Source organism: Apodemus sylvaticus, chromosome 21 (assembly GCF_947179515.1).
Source record: "Apodemus sylvaticus chromosome 21, mApoSyl1.1, whole genome shotgun sequence".
NCBI lineage: Eukaryota > Metazoa > Chordata > Mammalia > Rodentia > Muridae > Apodemus > Apodemus sylvaticus.
In genome coordinates this window covers 30,601,276-30,625,378 of record NC_067492.1, presented here as the reverse complement: position 1 = coordinate 30,625,378, position 24,103 = coordinate 30,601,276, and the positions used below count along the sequence as shown (strand labels likewise).

General features: G+C 38.5%; 1 protein-coding gene across 4 annotated transcripts in view; it reads right to left on the bottom strand.

The window, feature by feature from the left end:
* Cdh8 (cadherin 8) overlaps positions 1-22,396 on the bottom strand; it is a 394,512-nt gene extending 372,116 nt beyond the window's left edge. For all 4 annotated transcript variants that reach the window (XM_052166508.1, XM_052166505.1, XM_052166507.1 and 1 more), the window contains exon 1: positions 22,145-22,396. In XM_052166508.1, coding sequence (XP_052022468.1) covers positions 22,145-22,396 — 252 coding nt within the window. The remainder of the gene's footprint in view (positions 1-22,144) is intronic.
* Positions 22,397-24,103: the final 1,707 nt, after the last annotated feature.

Here is a 24,103-nt window from a genome sequence, read left to right as displayed (position 1 = left end):
CCAGCACTTGGGAGGCAGAGGCAGGAGGATTTCTGAGTTTGAGGCCAGCCTGGTCTACAGAGTGAGTTCCAGGACAGCCAGGGCTACACAGAGAAACCCTGTCTCGAAAAGAACCAAAAAAACAAAAAATAAATAAATAAATAAAAATAAAAATAAAAAAAAGGTAGGAAACAAAGCTAACGCTAATTTTGTTAGTCCACAAATTTTGGAGCCTGTAATCTTAACAGGAAAATAGAGATCTACAGGCAGAAACTGGTAGAATAATGATTATGAAAATCATGATGTTATAGGCAGTTTCTACCCATATAGCATAATGAATGGAACAAGAGTTTGAGCCAGATAAAATAATATCAGAGGTATACAAGCTTTCGGTGTGTACCAATTTCTCAATATACAATAGAGATAATAAAACATAACTCATGTTTATTGCTAACGTAACATACTTAACAGGTAAAATATCATAAGTGCTGATTTTAAGGCACCCTGGGAAAGGTCATTTGTAGACATGTATAACATTTTGCAAGTCTCTGTATAACTTTCCACAAATTTCTGATGCTCATATGAGCATATTGGGTTACATAAGGACATGAGTTAACATTGCTTGGATTAAAAAAATAAATCTACTTCTTATCTTGGAACACATTGCTTAAGATAGCTCATGCTATGTCTTTTCTGAGTAGACTGTTTTTTCAAAATGACATGAAGGAAGCTAGAAGAAAAGTGAACATGTATTTATTTAGCACCTACTACTGTCATATAACTTTTAGGAAAAGTGTTACTCTGATACGTTAATGAGTGAACATTTACTAAGTATACCCAGTCAACCAAAAGAAGAAAATTATGTTGTGTCTGAACTATATCTTAGTGTTAGAATGATTGTCTAGCAGTTGTAACCCTCTAGGTCTGATTCCAAGTACTTGCAATAAAAGTTCCTGTTAATGAGGGTAGAACATAAGGTGAAATTTTACCTTCCTTTTCTTAGTTCAGTAGTTCTCTTGAAGTTGCTAAACATTTTGCATATTAATTTCTCAGGTCATAACTCTAAACTCTAAGCAATTGTGATTTTGATAATATGGCTAGAAGTACTCCATACAGTAAGTTTAGCTTCACTTCTTTTTCACTAGAAATGCTTTCCTGGTCAACATTGTAGCACTCTGCATTGTTCAAAGTGTTCTCTATCTCTCTAGAAAGGTCAGATTAAGTGAATCACACTATACTGTGGCTGGGAGTAGTTTAGCAACATACTTTTTACAAGCAGTGGAAAAACATATTCAGTTTTTAAATTTAAAGAAAAAATAATCTGTATGCAATGGAGAAACTTGTCCTCTGAACTATGTGGCTCCTATATGGAGAAGATTGTCTCAGATATCTTCACACCCCTAGCCTCATGTTTAATAGATATATGACAGGTAAATGAGATAGATATCAAATCAAGATAAAGTGTTCTCTTTAAATTTTTTTTAAAGTGGATGCCTGGATTGGGACAGATGAATTTATAAGTCCTGAGGATAACTTTATCCTTATATTCCAGAATTTTCTAAAGGAGATGAGAGCACTGGTTAATACAATATTGTGTGTATATGCATGTAGCAATATGGATATCAACTTGCTGTATTTATTATTTTTTCAAAAGGCTCCCCCATAGCGACAAATAGCCTGAGGTAAATACACAAGCTGTACTTCCTGCTTTTGACTGGAGGCTTAACTTGTCAATGATCATGATTTACATAGTGATCTTCTCCTCCCTGCCTGGGAAGTTGCATTAGCTTCAAGCTATGTGCTCTGTTAAAGAGGCAGGGGGATAGAAATTCTTCCCATTTCATGCTGTTTTAGATTGTTGATGTGAGCTCTGGATAATGTAGGCGAACTGGTCTCAGCGAGAATACTAAGACTACAGTAGATGTTATTTTTAAAATAGTTGGAGTTGTTTAAAGAGGGGAAAAAATCTCATACATCCCTACCTTGCATTTTCAGAGGGAATTTTTATATTATCCAGAAAGTATTTTACACATCATGTCACTTTAGCAAATCCTTAACATACTGAATGTTTCGACACTATTGGACAAATACAATAGATGACTTTTACCCAATCATGTGTCAGTACTTCAGAATAACAAGTTTATCAATTATATTAATTTTTCAAAAAAATCTAGAAAAAAAATCACACTAGTTTCTAAACTATTTTTGTGTTCAGTTAAATGCTATAATGGGTGTAGTTTAAATATTTTTTTATAGCTTTTTGATGACACACTAGATCAGGATACTGAAGGGGATACAGCTGCCCTGGCTAGGTCAGTCTGTAGATCATGAGACTCTTAACCTCAGGGTCTTGGGTTGAAGCCCCACATTGGGCACCATTTGTCAGTCTGTATACTAGACTCTACCCTTGGATAACTTTGGGGGCTCTCGCTCAGCTATAATAGTCAAGAAGTTACACTCTCTGAAGAGAAGAGGGGAGCCAGACCAAGGCAGCTGCTGCTCTCTTCTATAGTAGCTACTACTCTAGAGTGGCAAGACACTGCTACATGGTGGGTGGCTGGCCCAAACAGGTAGGGAACCACTGACCACCACCACTACTCCAACACCACAGCTGCTCTGGAATAGGTCCCAAGTGGCAAGATGCAGAGGGGGGCTTGGCTAGCACCAAGGATGGGGCAAGATATAACCAAGATAGACACGGGAGCTTCCTGCAGTGAAAGCTTTAGGAGAGAATTCTCTTCCTGAGGAAGTGTTACAGCTCTTAGAAAGCCAAAGAACTCAGACAATCCTTGATGTAGTCACTTTTATATCTTTATTACTACTAGATAGGGTCTTATATACATTTTGGGGTAGGTTGTGGTCTGACACTGCTCCTACATGACTGAATGGCATGATTCTCTCCATGAGGTTTTGTGGTCATGTGAAAGGGTCAGGAGCAGGTAAAACACCTATGGTCCTCATGTATGAGTTGCCAGGCCCTCTGAACCTACTCATCCTGAGCAAATTTCCTGACACGGTCCACTGTCCCAGAAGTTTTACTTGGTCATTTGTCCGTATTGCAGAATAAAAAGGTTTATGAATTATATTGATTTTAAAAAATCTAGAGAATATCACATTATTTTCTAAATTATGTGTGTTCAGTTACATGTTATTGATGGGAATATTTTAAGTTGTGACTTTTGATTACACACTACATATCAGAAAAATTTAAGAGAAATTTGTGACAAATATAGTAAGATTTGACATCCAATTCATCAACTATGTCATATAATTGTGTGTGTGTGTGTGTGTGTGTGTGTGTGTGTGTGTGTATAAAACCTCATTAAGTCTGTTGATATCTACCAATTAAATGAATTCTAGATGGTACCTAATAGTCATATAACTGAGAATTCCTCCTATAAGTTCATATATTTGAATGCTTGATTTCTACTGGTGAAACAATTTGGGAAGGATTAAAAGGTTTTTGGAAATGGTGTATGACTCTGCAGTGTACTGTGACGTTCTAAAAATCCACACCATTCCAGTTAACTCTTAATGCCTTGTCTTTGTGCATCATATCTAAACTCTTAGCTGTTGTTCCTGCACCATACTTGCCTGCCTGCTGCCATGCCCCCTTGCATTATTTTCACTGTCTTTGCTATTCTGTGGAACCAGGAGCACCACATTAAATATTTTCTTATGTAAGTTGCCTTGATCACAGTCCATCATCACAACAATAGAAAAATAAGACATACCTCCTGTGACTTTTATGTGCCGTGAGATGCACCCTAAGTTTTCCATCTAGAATTATAAAAGTGCTTAAGCTATTGTTCAGTTATGTCAGGATTGCTTGAGATTAGATTCCTTTTTTCCTTAGGGGCCCTTTATGGAATGGGTTAGAATACTGTCACATCTAAAAACAAAATTATTTTTCTTGGCAAAATATCTTGCTTTCATAAAATAAATAAAAATATCTTAGACAAATATTGAAGCATATAACCCATGATGGATTTAAATATCACTGTGAATAAAAAATTCATTGAGGAATTATTGTGGTTAAAAATAATTATTATCTAGTACTTGAAAAGTTAATATTACTTATTGAAGTAGAGATTTTGGTTCTTCACATCTATGTGAGAGTGTGGCAGACTGAAATTATTACAAATCTAAAGTGTTTTCCATTCAATACTTGCAAAATGTTCCATTAAGTTTCATTTTATTTCAAAAAGATATTATCAGCTAATACAAATCATAGCATTTTTAAAAGATTTGAGAATGTGGTGATGAAGCCATTGTTTAAATTGTGCACAAAGGAAAATAGTAATGAAATGTGCTAAGTTATTACAATAGAATTGCTTTTATCTAGTATGTTTTAATAATTTTTTACATTTGTTGAAAATTTCATTAAAGTACCTATTATTGTGATGTGGCAATTATATTTACATACAATAATAGTAAACTGGCCCAGTACAGTGATATATGACTTTAATCCCAGTACTCTGAAAGCAGAGGGAGACAGATATCTGTGAGTTGGAGGCCAGCCTATTCTCTATGAGTTGGAAGCCAGATAGTGTTACAAGTGAGATCTTTGGAACAGCTTTGAACTTGTCCACTAAACTCCTTTGTGTGTGTGTCTATGTATCTGTGCAGATGCAAGTGTATTTGTCTTCCCAGGTGCCTCAATTCTAATTCTGTGGTTCAAAGAACTTGCATTAGGTGAATTGATATATGTGATCTAGCATATTATAAAGGGAAAACTGCCGTTTACTTAGGGAGAAGATGATTGACAGTGAATTTCAACTGTTCAGCCCTCGTGCTTCCTCATTTCCAGGGCAGAGGGGATACAACTGGATAAGCTAGAAAAGTTTCTATTGTGTTAAGACTTTTACACAGTTTGAAAGAAGAAGCCGGAACCTTGAGGGGCTGTGAGGAGCTGCTGAGGAAGAAGGTTTTGCATTTGCAAAGATTCTTGAAGTTTCATGGTCCAAAAGAACCATCCTCTCTTCAGATCCCTCAGTGGTTCTCTCAAGGGAGAGGAGCATTCACAAGGCACCCTTTGCTCTCTCACACTCTTGCATCTCAGAACTTCCTGGGCACAGTGATTTCCTTTGTAATTGTGGCAGAGTTTCTCTGCTAGGTAGCTCATTGTAGGCAACTATACAAAAACACTGGCAGAGCATGCGGCCTTGAACCCACACAAATCTAAGCCTGCGGCTATTTCCATGCCCCAACTCCCCCCAAAATTTTTAACTACAGAGAATTTTTTTTCAAATGTTAGCAAAAGAACTCTCCGGTCATTTTTGCATTTCTGTTTTTCTGGCTTACAATATGAATTGCTCAGAAGGTGGGGTGCTGGAATATATTAAGGAACATAATCTAGGATAATGGGAAACTAAGAGGTCAAAAGGCAGCATGAGCTTTTGAAAACCTGTTTTAATAATGTCCCTGGGGAGGATGTCTATTATTAATCCAGGTTTCCAGTCTCAATTTGCCAGGGTAAATAGGGATGTGCATGGTTCCTGAGTTTAAAGAGACTCATATATGCCACTTGATTGGATGGAGTACCTAAGAGGTAATGGGATTCAGGTCTTTTATAAGTTCAGCATTGGCTTGTTATAGGATTTAGGCTTAAAAGTCCTGCCTACTGGTTCTATGTTAATAATCTCAATATACTCCCTAGTAGAGAGGAGTAATCATAGGGGACTTGCCTGCTGACATGCTCAGAGTTTCATAGAAGATGGACGAGTAACAATGGTCACAGTAGAATGTACCCAACAAAGAACAAATGATGATTGTTATTGTGGTTCTTATACTATCTTAGTTTACCTCTTGGTGTGCTGGTGTATTGGGATAACAAAAACTTTTTTTTTCAAGAACAAACTGTGTTGGATAAAAATAAAAAGTTTTCCATCTTTCTATGTTCAAAAAGAGCATATCCATGTGGGAAGAAACATAAGGGAGAACCAAATAAAGAGAGTGAAGGAAGGGGTGGCTCAGAATAGCAAAATGAAGCTTTGATTCTGTGAAGACCATTCTGCACACCAATCTAGCTTTCAATCCTATTGACGGTTCCATGGAGTGACTCAGTATCTCTCAAGCTGTATGTGTGCACTTGGGGAATGGGTGATCATAACATTCTATCTTACAAGTGATGTGTGTATGCAATGCCATATGACCTAGAAGGCACTAGCCCTTTCAAAGTATTAATTTCCTTGCTACTGCCTACCATGGCCTTCAATTTTTACTTTATTTTTTTCTTAGATAAATATACATGTATTTGTAAACTTCCCACGGCCTCCTTAAGGCCAGTTTAAATTTAAAATCAATAGCACAGATTATGTTGCTTCTGTTGACCAAATGAAACAAAAATAAATCCCAACTCAGCAGTTGATTTCTAGAGTGTTGTCCCCTGTGCATACTGCATGGATTTAGACTTGACTGGATGATATAACAAGGGCAAGAAAAGGGGGCTGATACATAGAAACACATACCAAAAACATGGAATCAGATAAACCATGCACCAGCAACTATGTAATAATCCAGATCACCACCTTGCTTTACTGTATTCAGTATAAGAAAAAGAGCTTAGCCAGGCTGATAGGCGGTCTCTGGACTAGAAGCTGGATTGCAATCATCAGAGGATGGAACAAGTAATATTATTTCTACCTTTCCATGTCTTCTATAAAAGGTATTAGAGATTATAAATATGAACTACAAGGTACAATAATTTCAGATACTCTGTGTTAAGTCATTCATTATGTTCTTGACCATCTTTGAAGCAAATGATCACAATTTTATTTTGGGCATCAACAGTGAGGACACATATAAGGTTCAAAAGCCAACATTTTCTTCGTAAATGTTTAAGAAAAAGATCATGATGTCTGCTTGTTCACTCAAATTGTTTTGACTTCCTACTGAGACTGGCCAGCTGTGGCTATTCAGCAAATGTCATGTATCAAAATGAAAATACATCTATCTTCAAAATAGGAAAGAAAGAAAGAGAGAAGAGGAGGAGGAGGCAGAGGAGGAAAAACTGCTACTATATAGTCAGCACTGACTTTTATATATGTGTTAACCCATTTGAACACATCTGTTCAGGGTGTAAAACAGCAATCTCCATTTGATGAGGCACAACAGTCCTTCTCAAATCCAGCCAATATTCCTCTCCTCCACCACCACCACTGCTTCCTTCTCCCCTCCTTTGTTTCTTTCCTCTCTCTCCTCCCTTCTACACTCTCTTGCACATTCCCTCTATCAAGCTTGACCTTCCTCATGCCTGTGTCTTTTACCAAGTTCTAGTTCCTATCATTTTCAACACTTATTTTTTTTGTTTTGTATTTCCATGTAAATATCGAGCTCTCTGCTTCTTGGCTGCTTTCTTATACTCTGTCATGTCTTAATTAAGGTGTCTATTGATGTAAAGAAATGTCTGTGACCAAAATCGTCAACATTTGGAGGGAAAGGTTGATTTTATTTTATATTTACAGGTAAAAGGCCATCATTGAAGGGAGTACAGGCAGGGACATTTAGTCCAGGAATGATGCGTAATCTTTTTCTCCTGATGGCTTGCTTACTCTGCTTTCTTATAGCACAGCCATAAGGTTCCACCACCTTCGTGTCCCTTCCATATCTGACATCAATCAAGAAAATGGCCCAAAGACTTGCCCAAAGGACTATCCAGTGATGGCATTTTCCCAATGAGTCTTATGTATCTGAAGTTACCATAACACTGACCTACATGGAGTGTCCAACTGCTTGTCATTGTGACAGGACTCTATCATCTACATACATCCTGAAATACTTTCATACCTCTCCTGGGTTGTATGAATATCAGTTCCTTTGTGAATACACAGTATTTCCAGAATTCTGTCTCACTCTGTATTGATCACATGGCTCTGTAGTTCATGCCTCATGTTGTTTGCATGGATAAAGCATGGGACCTGCTGGAGCAGCCATGTTCACTGGTTCTGCTTTCTGCTATCTTTCCCTCAAAAGATGAAATGGGAAAATAGATGAGATTATTTAATTATATCCCTGCTAATCTAAGTGGTATATAGAATTGGGGAATGGCTATTTCATATAATCATAACATTAGACTTATGACTCTAATGACAGAAAAGGTAGAAAGGAGTCATGAGAAACAGTGGCCTTGATCAAGAACACAAGTCATAGCAAACATACAATGGTTTCTGAGAAAAACTGTTTATAATAAAATGCTCTTGCAAAAGCAGAAGTACAACCAGAAGATGAACTCTTGCTAATGTTCTGCTATCTTGTGATAATACACCCATGCACTTCCCCATATGTACATTTTCTCTCTCTCTCTCTTTCTCTCTCTCTCTTTCTTTCTCTCTCTCTCTCTCTCTCTCTCTCTCTCTCTCTCACACACACACACACACACACACACACATACACACACATGCACACAAACACACATGCTCACACAAGCACACAAATACATACACAAACACACACACATAAGGCAGACTATTGCAATGAGAAAAATCACTTAGAGGCTTAAGCTCACACAAGCACATAAAAGGAAAGGTGAAGAAAGACTTCACTATAAATAACCCTGCCACATTCTAAATAAAGCCTTTGGGTAGCTGGGGAGTCTGACTTGCTTTGAGGAGTTATTGGATTTGGTCAATTTTAATAGCCATGTTTGCTCTTTCCCCAAATTACTTCTCCTCAGAGACTTGTCTAAAGGCATGAGAGGTTTCTTCTCAGTGGACTCAGTGGATAAAGTGTGCCAGCAGCAAAGAACATGACCAGGACACCCAGAGGAATGCCATTGTGATCCGGGTAGAAACGCAAGAAGAGGAGCAGAACCAGTAACAGAGAAAGGCACAGAATACACAGATATACAGAGTTAGAAAAGGCCACAAGAAGTCACTGCAGAGAGCCAGGAATGGCTCTCCCCACCTCTGCAGCCTGGCCAATACAACCCAGCAGCTCAGATTCCTGCATTCAGGGGACTGTTACTGAATTATTCAGCATTAGTGCAATTAGTTCAGGCAACTTGAGGGTACAAGCACTTTGTCTTCTTTTAGCTTCTATGTGGACAGGATTTTATGTTTCATTCCCCTAAACTATTATATGTTTCTTTCTGCTGTTCTGGCAGTTCCCACTTTAAGAAAAACCTAGAAAATTGCACACTTTTTACCAAGGACTTTAGTGAGTGACTTAATGCCTCAGCTTTGGGGGAGCTAAGGATCACACCAGGCTCAGAAAAACCATTTCTCTATCCTCACTGCAGATCACTGAAAAGTGGCTGCCTTAGGAAATCTTAATTCTCATAGTTATAAAGTGAGGGACAGTAGCAACCTGAAAATATATTTAAAGGAACTAGCAAGATGCCTGAAATACCAACAAAAGTATTCACCAGCTAACGCTTTCTCCACATCCTTTCCTTTTATTTTATGAGACAGCAATGGTTATATATTTGCAGGTATAATAACCATTAAAGCAATCAGATTATATGCCGATGACTGATCAAAAATACATATGTGAATAGAACAATATATGATCTTTGTAAAATATGTCTGTCTGTGCATGATCAGTTGTGTAAGTGCTAGTGCTTGCATGCTATGGCATACCTGTGAAGGTCAGAGTGCAACAAACATGTTGTTTGAAATAAGTTATTTTGCTTGTTCCTGGCTACCTTTGCCAAGGTAGCTGTACTCAAAGCTTCCTGGGGTTGTCCTATCTTTTCTTACTATTGGATTGCTGAGATTGCAGGGTTGCACTAGCATTACACCTGGCTGTACAAGAGTTCTGATGACCTGAAGTCAGGTCCAAGCTTGTATGGTAAGCACATTAATGAGTGTACCATATTCTTGCCCTCTACGTATCTTTTTTCTGCTATAGGGATCCCCCTGCTTGGCCAGGCTTGTCTTAAAGTTTATCTGTCCCAGTTTTCCTAGGATTGAGATTATACATGTGTATCGCCATGCCTGGTGTACCACATATCTTAAAATGAGAATGTAGAAAGAGATAAATACTGTGCTGGCCTTCCTATATTTAGAAAACAAGCCATAAATCACTGTGAATATTAGACCAGTCTTTCCTGGGTCTAAACTGCAGGAGTATCATCTCCCTATAAAGAAAATAATGCAGTAACCACATGCAGATGCCTCAAGCACTGATTTTCTCACTTAAGCTCTGCAACTCAAACATCTCTAATATGTGCTAAACTATTACCAAGCCATTATATTCTAATCATGAGACTATAGCTTGGTATTCATGAGTGGTCTTACTTTCCTCATCTGCATATTGGTGGGGGTCTCACCCGAGGACATTGAGAACTTACCACTTAGGATTCAGGTGATGTAAAGTTACCATGGTTACCAAAGAAAGCTTTGAAGTACCCTGCCCAGATCTGACTCCTGCTTTATCATTCACTTATTGTTTGTCGAACTTGTGCATTCTAATGGCTTTAACTCTTCTTGTCGGTGACTCCTAACATGGTAATGAGTACATTGTACATTTCCCAATAATTTGCTGTAAGACTTGACCAGCAAGCTTGAAAAAAATGTCACAGTGTAAACCCTCAAAAATACTATCTGCTTACCTGGTGACTTAAAAAAACTGGTTTTCCTTTCCCTCTTTAATATCTCTGAACCATGCCCTGGATTCCATATTCACCACAATGATATTCACACCAAAAACTCTCCTGTACCACAGAGCTGGTCTTTTTTTTTAATTAGAAAGAAATAGAAATCTGCACCCAGTGTTTTACTCCCTGCTCTTTCCCAATCTTTCCAAGCTGCTCTGAGCAAGCTCATTTGGATTCTGCTATTGTCTCCACTGAAGCCCAGTGACATTTGATCCTCTGTAGCTTCCAGAGCACATCTGCAGGACTCTGGTAAATACAGACAGAAAGGGAAGGAGCCCATGGCTCTGAAGAGGGAACAGGCAACATTAACACACGGTGTTGGAGGTGAAAGTAGAGGGCGCAGTGATTCTTCCCTTTGACTGCCCAAACCAGACAAGTGCCAGAGGAGGGAATCCTGCCTCGCCTCCCACCCACCACATGGGTTCAAAGGAGATAAGTAGCCATTTGCTCATGAATCATCCCCCTGAAGCTTTTTCAAACACCATCTCTGTGACTATTCCTTTTTATCTTGACAATCAGTCTTGATGGTCAGGAGCAAAAGTATAAAAATAATTGGTATAATTATTTAGTAGATGAGTAGCAAAGATCATTATTTAGGTTATGGTGGGACTGAATGACAACTGATGAACTTACTGAAAACTATGTTCTTTTTAATGTTTTTGTAATATTTGCATGTGTTGCTTGAGTGTTTATAACTGTTTTATTGGTTAAATATGAAATATATTTAAATACTTAATGCTTTCATGTGCACCAAAAAATAACCTGGACATATGGGGAAAATGCAAGTTTGATTCAGTAAATCAGGATGTAAACATGTTGAATGGGACTCTTCAACTCTTACAAGCTCCCAATTATTGCCACTGCTGGGGACCTGAACTGCTCACACAGAGCTATAAGAATGCAATCTATCTCAGAAATGCTTGCCAAAAAGAGCCTGTTATGGTTGTCTCCAGAGGGTCCCTGCTAGATCTTTACAGATACAGAAGCAGATACTAGAAGACAACCACTGGAATGAGTGCGGGGGTCCCCAATGGAGGAGTTGGAGGGAGGACTGGAAGAGCTAAAGGGGTTTGCAGCCCCATGGGAAAAAAACGACAATGTTGGTCAATCAGACCCCCTAGACCTCTCAGGGACTAAGCCATAAATCAAGAGCTACACGTGGTTCCAGCCCCAAGTGTGGTGGAGGAATGCTTTACTGGGCATCAGTGGGAGGAGAGGTCCTTGGTCCTATGAAAGCTGGATAGATGCTTCAGTGGGGGAAATTGAGGGAGAAGGGGTAGGTGGAAGTGGGTTGGGTGGAGGGGCATCTTCTTAGAGGCAGGGGCTGGGAGGATAGGTTGGGGGACTTCTGGGAGCGGTAGAAACTGGGAAAGGTTTGAAATGTAAATTAAGAGTATACCCAATAAAAAAAATAATAAAATAATGCAGTCTATCTTATTTCTTCTCCAAGTTATAGCATCTAAGAATTTCTGGATGTTTTGTAACCTCAGGAGGGAAAGTGAGTGCTTATCAAAGAACATTCCCACATCTTAACTGAACATTCAGATCTTTGTCTGTTGACAAAATTGCCTTTATTTCAAAAATATATAAAGACATGAGGATGTGAGTGGACTGTGCTGGAGGTGCGGAGGTGATACCTCCACCTTTAAATGACATAAACAGATAAAGTATACTGCAGCATAAGTAAAATGTCACCTTCTAGGAAACATGCATAGCAAGGCAAAATAAGACCTTGCAAACTCTGCAGCCCACTGATCTTTCTAAAATAGCACAATTCTATAACTAATATTTCTGAGTAATTCTTATTTTCTGAAAAGTTTAAAAGAGCATGTAAACGGGCTATACCACCTAAAGACTTACAAGGTAATTTCCTACTTAAAGACCGTATATAAAGCCTTCACATCTGCTTAATAATTGGCCTGTTCCATGGTAATGAAAGTCATTTACTATGCCTTCAGCAGTGCAGAAACATTGAATGTTCTTTCTTCCTTGTTGCATGAAATGATTAAATATGTTTAGCACAGTAATTGATTAATTGATGAGATTCATCATTTGCCAACCAAGTGTGTAAGATAGGTGTAGTTCTTCATTTTCTATATAAGATGTATTTACAAACTTAATTTCAAATGAAATACGATTTCTAAGAATTTATTATGGATGGATGGTACTCTGAGATTTTTAAAAAATTGAGCTGAACTCCATTACCATTTATTTTTAGGAATTTCGTGGCTTTTAATATAATAAAAAACATTACCAAAATAAAATGCAGAAAATTATTTTGTAAACAAAGTGATAATCTGGCCACACATACTGGAAATGAAGATTGATTATATCAGACCATCTTGCCTGGAGGTTTATTTATTAATCGGGATCAATGTCAAGAATTAATTCTGCACTTTGCATAAAAGAAGCTTGCCTGGATGGCAATTTTTCGTTACCTATTTGGATTTTTTATATGCTTGTGTTGTTTCCAATTTCATAAATACTTTTATAAAACAGTTAAAAACACTGTTTTAAAAACAGTGGATGGTGATCAGCATTCTCTTTAATTACAGCAAAAACGTCAAGAGTCCTGGCGGCATCTAGGTCGTGTTCAGGGCTAAGAGAAAATGAGACGTGCAGGATGGACAGCTGAAGGGCGGGGGCTGACAGGTTATTAAGTTAGTAAGTGTTAGAGCACACATGCACATTCAATCTTTGAATTTTCACATTAATATATGTGAGTCAGATAGTTTGTATCACACATGTATATTATAATTCAATTCTATGCACATTGTATTCCTCATTTCTGACAATTATAACCTTGGTACATGTTCTAAATATGTCATCCTTGAATTTTCAGAGCCTTGATTCCATCCTGCTTTGTAAATAAACATAAACTAGTTACTTTTCTACTTTTCTAGTTTGTTAGTCCTTGAGTCCACATGCAATATTCCTATGCCTTTTAGTTCATCCAAGTAAAGTAATAGGAATTGATTCTCTATTCTAAATACAGGATACCTTTTGTTCCTTATTTATAAAAATGAGATTACATGGTCTGATTATTTTACCCATAAGCATATACTATTATTTTGTTTCAATTAGGTAACACCTAAGGATCAATGAAATAACCCTCAAATGGATGATAAAATATACAAGAATTGCTATTGTAAGTCTGAATTGATTTCTTGCTCAGATTTTCTACAGAAGAAAGCCTAAGCTATACTCTCCCTCTGAGCACATCTGTATTGTGGGGGGTGGGGTAGGTGAGCAATTTATTTGTAATGCTTCTACTTTTTTTCTTGTAGTGTTAGGACACAACAAGCATCCCAGTTTATTCCATATTTATAGTACATATGGAATAGTACTGTATATATAAAGTACAAATTCAAAATATGACAAAATGCAGCTTATATTTTTTCTTTATATCTTCTCAAAATTATTTCAGAAACACAAAATATGTATATGGCATCTCTTGTTCATTTCTGAAAGGGCAATCATTGCACCTATGTCGTTATGAGAGTATCACATACAATCAATAAAGTACAAATGATTTTATATGATTGCATAAGCATAAATACTACAGTAGCTCTTTAGCAGTATAGCAACATAATTACTGTATGTTATGAGACTAAAAGTGCAAAACCATATTTTTGGCAATTATTTTTATTATAATTATTATTAATAATTATTATTTATTTGGGGCAATTATTAAGCTTATTATCCAGTTCCTTTTTAAAGAACGAAACAAAGTGGGTGAAAGTGTGATGCTTCTCTAAAAAAAATCAGTTACTCCTCAATGTGCACATGTGAGTGCTTATCATGTTCTTATATGGGTGTGCATGTGTCTGTATAAGTGTGCCTGTGTCTGCGTGTCCACCTGTTTGTGCATTGGTGAATTTTGATGACTGAGATTATGACCTTTATTTATACAACCATCAAATGATATCCACCTGCTCTGAGATCCCTGTTGTTTCCAAGTCAGGACACTGAGCAAAAGGCAGGACACGTTGGTTATTTGGCCAGATTGAGACACACAATGCTGACTTGCAGTTTGCCAAAATATTGGTGCACACCGCCCTGTGAGTGTAGGCAGAGGCTTCACAGAACTGACAGTGAATTGTTCTTGCAAGGCCAAAGATACAATTTGGCTGTGGCTGAGTCGCCCAGTGCTCTTAACGTGCAAAGGCCTGGCAAAAATAATGGCATGTCAAGTGCAATTTTCCTACTGGCTGCTGACACCGTAAACTATAATATAGTGTAATTACTTGGCATCCCGTGTCCTTCATACTAAGTACCACCCAAACGATTGCCAAGTTACAGGGAAGAGGGAAGGTTAGAAGGTCAAATTTAAAGAGAGAAAATGAGTCAGTGCCTTGGAGGAAGAGGATTATAAATAGACAGAAGAGGCATCACCAGTGAGAGATTTACATCCAAATATGGAATGCATCAGAAGCCCAGGTAGGAGGGAAATGGGGAGCAGAGACAGCATAGGAGTTTATGTAAGAGAAAGATTTCGGATAGAATAATGCTGACCACCTGGACTGCCAGCTACCTTTGTTCAAAAATAAAGCAATATGAGAAAGGAAGGGTCATGTGGACCACAGAAAAAGGGCGGCAGCAACACGGGGTGAAAAGCGAAAGAAGGTTACCTATCCCAGTTCTGTGAGCATTTATATCTAAAGCATCAATGACTGGGTATATTTTCAAAGTACTTGAGAGTGGAGCTGATTTAAAAATCTCATATAGTGCCCACAGATCCTTGCTTGTTCTTTGTATATAGACCCCAGTCCTAACAAAAGTATGGATACTTTGGCCCTTCTTAGAAAGGGAACCAAACAGCCATGGGAGGAGATATATAGACAAAGTGTGGAGCAGAGACTGAAGGAAAGGCCATCCAGAGACTGCCCCACCTGGGATCCACCCCATATACTTTCACCAAATTCAGACACTAATGTGGATGCCAACAAGCACTTGCTGACAGGCGCCTGATATAGCTCTCTCCTGAGATGCTCTGCCAGTACCCTACAAATACAGAGGTGGTGCTCCCAGCCAACCATTGGACTGAGCACAAGGTCCCCAGTGGAGGAGCTAGAGAAAGGACCCAAGGAGCCAAAGGAGTTTGCAGCCCCATAGGAAGACTCAGTGAAGCAGTATAGAGCAAAATCAGAACAGGGAAGTGGGAAAGGTTGGGTGGGAAAACAGGGGGAGGGAAGGGGACTGATGGGACTTTCGGGGAGTGGGGGTCCAGAAAAGGGGAAATCATTTGAAATGTAAATAAATATATCAATAAATTAAAAAAAAGGAACAACATTATGAACCAATCAGTACCCCCAGAGCTCCCAGGGACTAAATTACCAACCAAAGAGTTGACATGGAGGGACTCATGGCTCCACCTGCATATGTAACAGAGGATGACCTTGTCGGACATCAAAGGGAGGAGAGGTCCTTGGCCCTGAGAAAGCTCGATGCCTCAGAATAGGAGAATACCATGACAGGTAAGCTGGAGTGGGTGAGTTGGTGAGCAAGGGCAAGGGGGGGATGGGATAGGGCATTATCAGAGGAGAAACCAGAAAGGGGCTAACTTTGAAATGTAAATAAAGAAAATATCTAATAAAAAAAAGAAGTCTTCTCTTGAAAAAAAAGACCCCAGTCCTAAAACTTTGTTTTCCAGTACAAAGGACTACAAAAGACTAAAAACGTGCAATCACAAGAATATGCACATGTGCACATGCACAAGCGCATGTACTGGCACACACATATACACACATACACACAGACAAAGACATACACACACACCCATACATACAAATACACACACATACACACATATACACACACACACATACATACAGATACACACACATATACACACATATACACACACACATACATACACCCATACACACACTTACACACAGATAAACACACACATACACACATACACACACATACAGACACAGACACACACACAGCCATACACACAGATACACACACCCATACACACACATACACGCACACACACACAAGCATATACACATACACACACACACACACACACACACACACACACACAAGTCATATATCTTAATGAATACAGTACTTTGTACTTGTAATACCATCACTTGGGTAGCCAAAGGCAATTGTAGGCTCAGTAGCTAAATGGCACATTTTAGTACCATTCTACAGTATACCTTACAGAATTATTTGCAAGGCTAGGAAGCCAAAAATAATGCTTGAATTTGGTAAACTTCTAGAAGAGGCTCCAGAGAACTCTGTTGTTCTATAAGGCCTGCGAGGTGCACCATGAACAAGGGAGTCTATGTAGTTCCTCACCAGAATCCGACTTTTCTGGTACCCTGATTTCAGACTTTTAGTGTCCAAGGCCATGAAAAGTTTCTCTTGTTTATCTACACTGTAGGATATGCTAGCATAGAACTTGCCCACTGCCAAATGATGTCCTCTTGGCATTATCTGTGCTCCCTACACAATTTTGGGCTTGCCGTGTCAGGAATGCTTTATTTTTCCCTCCTCTGTCCTTTTCCACATGTTTGATGTGTCACATCTCATAGGTTAATTGTTGGAAACACATCATGCGCCTACAGAATAGCTTACCACCCTCTGTTTGCTCTCATCCAACCACATAACATCACGTAGAACACTTCCTAAATTTAATAGGACATCTTTTTATTTGATTTTTGGTACCAGTCTCCTCCTGATACAGATCTGTGTTCATTCTGTGCTTAGACTCCACTGACAATGTAGGAGATGTAGTATGGAGATATTCAATACACGATTATAGTATCTCTCTATCCACTGAGTCTCTTATTGCAGAGGGCTTTCAAGATGATGCTGATTTGGCTACGAGAACATATGCATGCACAATTTACCAAAAGCTTTTTTTTTTGTCTGAGTTGCAAGCTTGATCAAAACCTTGTGTTGAGTTTCTCCCTTTCTTCCTTACTATCATATAATATATTAGGAGTCTCATGAGCTGTTATGTTCTTAGACAGAATTCCCAGAGAAAATCAGTTCTGGGAGTGGGGGGTGACATGAAGCATTCAACTCTAAGCACTTATGAATGGGTACGATGCAAATTTCTGCCACAGACATCTGGAAACGGGAGTGGAGCCGGCTAGAGTGGTAGTTGCCCTTCATAAATTCTGAGAGATCATACCTAATCTACTTCGAACCAAAAGCACTGACAAAAGTTTGAAATACGTTTGTTGTCACTGGTGAGAGAATACGCTCTACAGAGATGATCTGGCTGGCAACTTTTCTGAAAAAGAACTCTTTTCAGAAGTACACATTCCACCTTCACTACCTCTAAAGAGACATTAAAATCAATACATAGACACAAATGTGGAATTCTGCATTTGGTATAGAAATAAGTAAACGAACATGGAAATATTGTATTAAACACTTAATTGAAATGTGCCACTTGTATTATTCTAATTGGTCTTAAATGACTTCTCCAAGCTCCTTTAATGTTGAGGGAGACTGTCCATTAGGGAGACAGCATTCATATGAAATTTTATTGAGTATTTCTTAGTAGGAAGACAGTTTTCTAGACTGTGGGACATTTGGTCTATGCAGCAATGGCCACAAATGAACCACATTTAAAAAGACTTACATTTTAACAGCAGACCAATAATAAACATACTCTGGAATATGTTAGATGATAATTGTACAGGAAGGATGGACTTATAGTGTAGATAAAGAACAGGAGGAGCAACCATATATAAGACAAAATGCACAGAATTGGACTCTGTAAAAATGTCTTTACTTCTGTGTTAACAAGAAATACAAAGTCTTATCTTATTTCTGACCAAGGAAATGGTCTGTAATCTTTATGTCCATAACTTTGTATAAGTTGTCTTTAACTCACATAACCATAGAGACATAGCTCTGACTGTGGTAAAATATAAAATTGTATACTTAGATAAATTGCTATACTATGTTTTTGTAATTCAACATGCAGTTCTTGAGTGAGGACTTTGCATGTGACAATATGATATCACAATGTCAAAAAGTTGGCTACCCTCTGACAAATTGCACCAGTCTCCTTCCCTTTCTAGGCTGTTCTACCAGACTGAGAACCAGGAGCCATTACTCTGACACCATTACACAGATTGTAATAAACCTGCGTGAGAGAAGGGGATCAACTTTTGGCTCCATAGTCTTGTGATCACTGAGAGAGGTATCAGTTTTTGTTGTTGTTGTGGGGCTTGTTTATTTTTGTCTAACATATTTATTATATCTACTATAACCATGTACAACACATACACACAGACACATACAGAAACTCACACACACATTTAAGAACAAATTTCAAGTTTAATTATTATATGACAATTATTATGCAGCTATCAATTCATTCACATTTAAATATAACTTAGTTGCACAATGCTTCAAAAGCTTAAATCATTTCCCTAGGACTAAGACCCAGAAAATGACAATGGCACTTTTCAAAGCTCTAGAGAGTCTCTCTTTAACTTAGGTTCTTTTTGCACATCCAGCCACCACCAATATGTAAAATCAGAACCCATATAATATAAAGGTCTATGTGCAATCCTGAAGATCCAATTGCTCAAAAGCAGGCACTGCCCTTGAGTTTGAACTCGGCCCACTAGGTTGAGGCCCCCAACATAGTGACTTGCAGGAGGGCCTTTTAAAGAGCAGGTATGCTCATAGGTAACTAATGCTTCTCAGCTGGCTCCTGGGGAGAAGCTCTGCTGCGAAGTGGTTTAAAGAGTCAGATGTGGAAGACTGCGTATAAAGATAAAACATCATAAAGCACCAGTGAGCGCCCCAATGCGGATCATGTCTGCACTCAACCTGACTCATAATCAGAAACAGTAACCTGAAATAGAACTTTAGCTTTACAAAAGCCCACAATTGACAAAATTAGGCCTGTCACACGTTAGGAGAGATTTGATTTTTAAAGGGAAATATGTGTGATTGAAAATATTTGAAGCAATATTCTTCAAAAAATATTGTAATTGTTATTTGACAATTGTTTGGTGAACTGACTATAAGTAAGAGCAGGCAGAACCTGTGGATTAGTTCTTATAAGTGCTCGCTCTATTCTATACAGTGTGTGTTACTAAGACTCAAGAGCAAGATGCTTATTTCAAAGGCCTCAGGTTCATTGGCATTTTTGTCAAACAAACAAGACACCTCAGGCATTTGTAAGTCACACAGAAACCCTGACTGTTTGAATCTGACATTTTCACTTCATTTTAGAAATGGACATGAAATCAGCCATCAGATACTACATTTGGAAAAAAATGGTTTAATTGTCTTTTCTAGTCATATAAAAATGGAATGCTTTTCTGGGCACAGCAAATTCAGTTATTTATATTATGCAGGACACATCTTAATTGATATACCATCAAAATAAGGTAACTATTTGAATCAGGGAGAAATCATCCACCCATTAACTACATATGCATGTATGCATGTAACTCCAGAATTTCACATAGAATGAAAATTGCTTTCCTTAGAGCTGGTTAATGAAAATTTTAATATAGAGAAGGAAGAATGTACTGATTTTACATCCTATACTCACAAGTCAAGTGCAAACTATAAACCCGGGGTACTCAGTTACTAGAATATAATATGGTATGATGGTTGAAATTATTATCTTGGGAATCACCACCATGATTTAACCTCATGTAGTACATTTTCTTGTGCTCTACTCATAATTTGGTTTATTAATTTATCTAAGCATCAGTTTTTGCATTTATACATATTATAAAGCTAATCAGCATGTCTGTATCTAGAACCAATAAGGCTAGATGCGATTTGGAATTCAGAACTTCACCCATTTTTAGAAACATATTAAAGCACATAAACTATAGAATAAGTAACAACCTCAGCAGGGTCCAGGGCAGCACCCTGTAATCAACTACATTAACATTTCTGCAGTGAAGTATAGGAGCAGCCACTGTAATGGGATACATTAAGACTATAAATAGCCTCGACTCACTTCTGCTACGAGAGTTTTTATCACGAAAATATTTAAGGTTTTTTTTTTGCATTTTGACTTATGGAAAGGGGATTATAAATCTATTTCAGTGCAGATATTTTATATTTGTGCATGTACATAGGCTCACATGTGCACATATGCATATATGATCAACTGTGGTTAAAGTCAAAAGATCACTGCCAACAAAGTGTTTTTATAATAGCAATTCATACATAGTAAACAGACTGTATTGAGCGAAATGTGAGGTCTTTGACAGCAAAGATCATGCTTTATTAGGATACTCCCAAGTGACAGTTTCCAGTGCCTAGTACCTATGTTGGACTCCAGAAAGCCCAGTGTAATAATACATCGCTTCTCCACACCTCCTGTGTCAACTTAAGACTGGGCATTTGAATCCCCTGAGAAGAGGAAGCGGGCCTTGAGGAGGCTCAGTTTTTCCACAAAACAAAAGAGGACAGCAAGGAATGCCTAGAGAGTTGCGAGGCATGAAGGCTTTAAGCCCCTGCTACATCCCTTTTAAGTCACTGAATCTGGGAAAGGAACAAGCCATTCACTTCTAGACATTGCTTATCCAGAAACGCAGCCATTGTCAGTTCACTGTGAGAAGAAAGTGCTTTTAAACTTTTCTGTTTTAAAACTTGGTTATCAGGTACCCTGGTAGTAACGTATGGCCTTGAGCTTCTGTTAAGCCTGCTTCTGCCTCCTGAATGGATTATCATTACATAACCACCAAGTCCAGGTGTCTTACATGTTAGGCAACAAAGCTCCCAGCTTGGTGAGCTCCTCACCAGAATTAAAACTATGATAATAGTGAATGTCAAAATGAGCAACACCTTACAAATTATTCTGAGGACTAAACATATGCAGGCCTTTGAAGTACTGCACTACAATTTTGTAGTACACATGTAGATCTGTCTCTGCATGAAGAACTTGAAAAACAAATGAATCAATGCCAACACAGAGTAATGCACATGGGCAAATGCAGGTACTCACTACTGAGCTAAGAATTTTCCTTCTATGCCTTTGATTCCTCTTGGTGGTGACTAAACAGATGCTCTACAATGTCAGCACTAGGTCTTGGCCAGAATTTGTGTTACAAATATTGTTTCCACTTCTCTAAGTGCTGAAATGGCAATCAATGAAATTCAAAGAAAAACCTAACTGAAAACTGGGATGCAGACCCTTAAAATAAGAGAAAAATAACATTTGACATTTGTTATGATAGGAATTCAAACCGGACAAAAATGCCTACTACTTTCAAGTACTAGATACAAATACAAAAATCTAGAGAAAATATTTGAAAAGAGATCTCACATAATGAGAACGAAGTTTGCTTATTTATGAGTTACCTAAGTATCATGTGGTCTCTTGAAAAAGGTGAGCTAGGCTGGCAGTGATGCTGAAACTGACATTTCCTAAAGGGACGTTTTAAAATGTGAGATTATTCATATTGCTAAAGAAACCAACAGGTTAGCTCACTAACCATCTGGTCGAAAGGATTTAGAGTTAAGTGTGACAACAAACTGTGGAGATCCTGAAATGAAACATTTAAAGACCAGGAACAGACCCTGAAACGGGAGCTTAAAAATGAAGCTTACCCGGCCAACGAGAATCGGTTCAGGTCCAGAAAATTCTTCCAGGACAAACATTTGATTCCAAACCCAGCCTCTTTTGGAGCGGCTCAAAATCCGCATTTCTTCACTCTGCCTGCTTAGTTCCAAAGGGGATCCAGTAGTTAAAACGTGAGCCTGATTCATCGGAGCCATGTACACACAAGAGGGGAGGGTAATCCATAATATTATTAATGGAGTCCAGAGGTCCACGAGCGTCTCAGCTAGCCTTTCTGGCATGGTCCCACCAGTTAAGCAAATCAGCGCGAAAATGAGACAATTATTTTTTTTGCCTCGGGTCTGAAGCCATCCAATTCATCACGCACTGCGAAGCAGTTACAGCTCGGCCACGTGCTCAGAGAACCGGGAAACAGACATGTCTAAGCAGCTTTCCAAAGACCACGATCCGTTGACTTTCCTTTTCATTGAAATTTTCTGCAAAAGCAAGAGGGAAGAATGATAAGGGTGCATAGTTACTGGTTTGAAGACAAAAGGATGCTTTGCAGAAACCCATAAAAAGTGAACCGAACCGATCATGAGCAGTTCCCAAGTTTCACGAGTTCAGAAAGTGGACCTGAGGAACCAGAACAAATAGGCTAACAAACTCATTTATATGTAAGCATCATTTGGGTATTAGCATTCATTCCATTGACATGTCTCCTGTCAAAACCTGCTTTAAATGACAGAGTGATGTTCTCAACAGAACCTTCCCTACTTACCACCGACACTTCCTCCTTCTGTCAATCCCCTCCTGCCTCTCCATGTCTCTGTGTGTCTCCCTCTGTGTCTCTCTCTCTGTATCTCTGTGTCTTTGTCTCTCTCTGTCTCTGTCTCTGTCTCTCTCTCTCTCTCTCTCTCTCTCATTCTCTGTATCCCTCCATCATCACAAACACACACACACACACACACACACACACACACACACACACACACACACACACACACAAAGGAAGGTCAGCTCACAACTAATGCAAGATGCTAAAAATGAAGGGGGTTTCTAAAAATGAGTAGAGTTTAACCAGAGAGAATTCTCTAATGTCCAGCCTATGTGCTAGAAGCAAGGCAGTGTCGTTGCTCCTAAGCTAAATGTAGCATTGAATGGGAGATTTTAATGATGAAAAGCTCCTTCAGGAATAAAATATGGTAAAAATACAATTTTCAATGGAAGGAATTGAGAGACAGAGAGGGAAAAGAATCCTTATTACCTGAGGTGTCAAATACATTTTTTGCTTACCTTCAGCATAGCAAAATGTGTTTCTTCCCACTCAAAAAATTATTTTTAAAGAAATGATGTTCACTGCAGATTCCTCAGAAAAGCCTGGCTGAATTAGATTAAGTGGAAAAATAATTCCTGGGGACACTATGCTGTAGAGTTTGTCTGAGGGAATTCATAATAGCATAGAAAACCTTTCACCTCTAGATCCCTGGTTCCGTTCTGGCTCAGAATGTGAAAGCAAGGACGTTATTAACATTGGTTGGACTGGCAAATGGCCTTATTGGAGCCAGCTGAAAGGGACAGGCGTTCTACTGCAAACACCCTGGCTTTGGATCTAACTAGTTGGCCTATGGCATGATCCTGCTCAGCCCAACACTGGGATTTAGACCTAAAAAGGACCTAACCCTGAGAGTGCACAGAGCATCCAGGCAAGTAGAAGCTATTTGGGAGAGAGAGAAATTTCAATAGCTTTCAGTGTGAGACCAACCCAGCGGAGACTGTCTAAGGTCAGTCTCTCCTGACCTTCACATGACTGCATTATTAGAGAGGAAGAGTCTTCCACGAGTTAATATACACTTCTATTACAGAGCATTGAGATCTCAGATATGATCACTTGAATTGAAAAAGACACTGCTAAAGATTTGTAAACCTTATTATATTTGTTGTCTGTCTTCATTTAGTTAACAAGCATTTCCAACAAGATCAGAGTATGCCAGGCTTCCTTCTCGTAG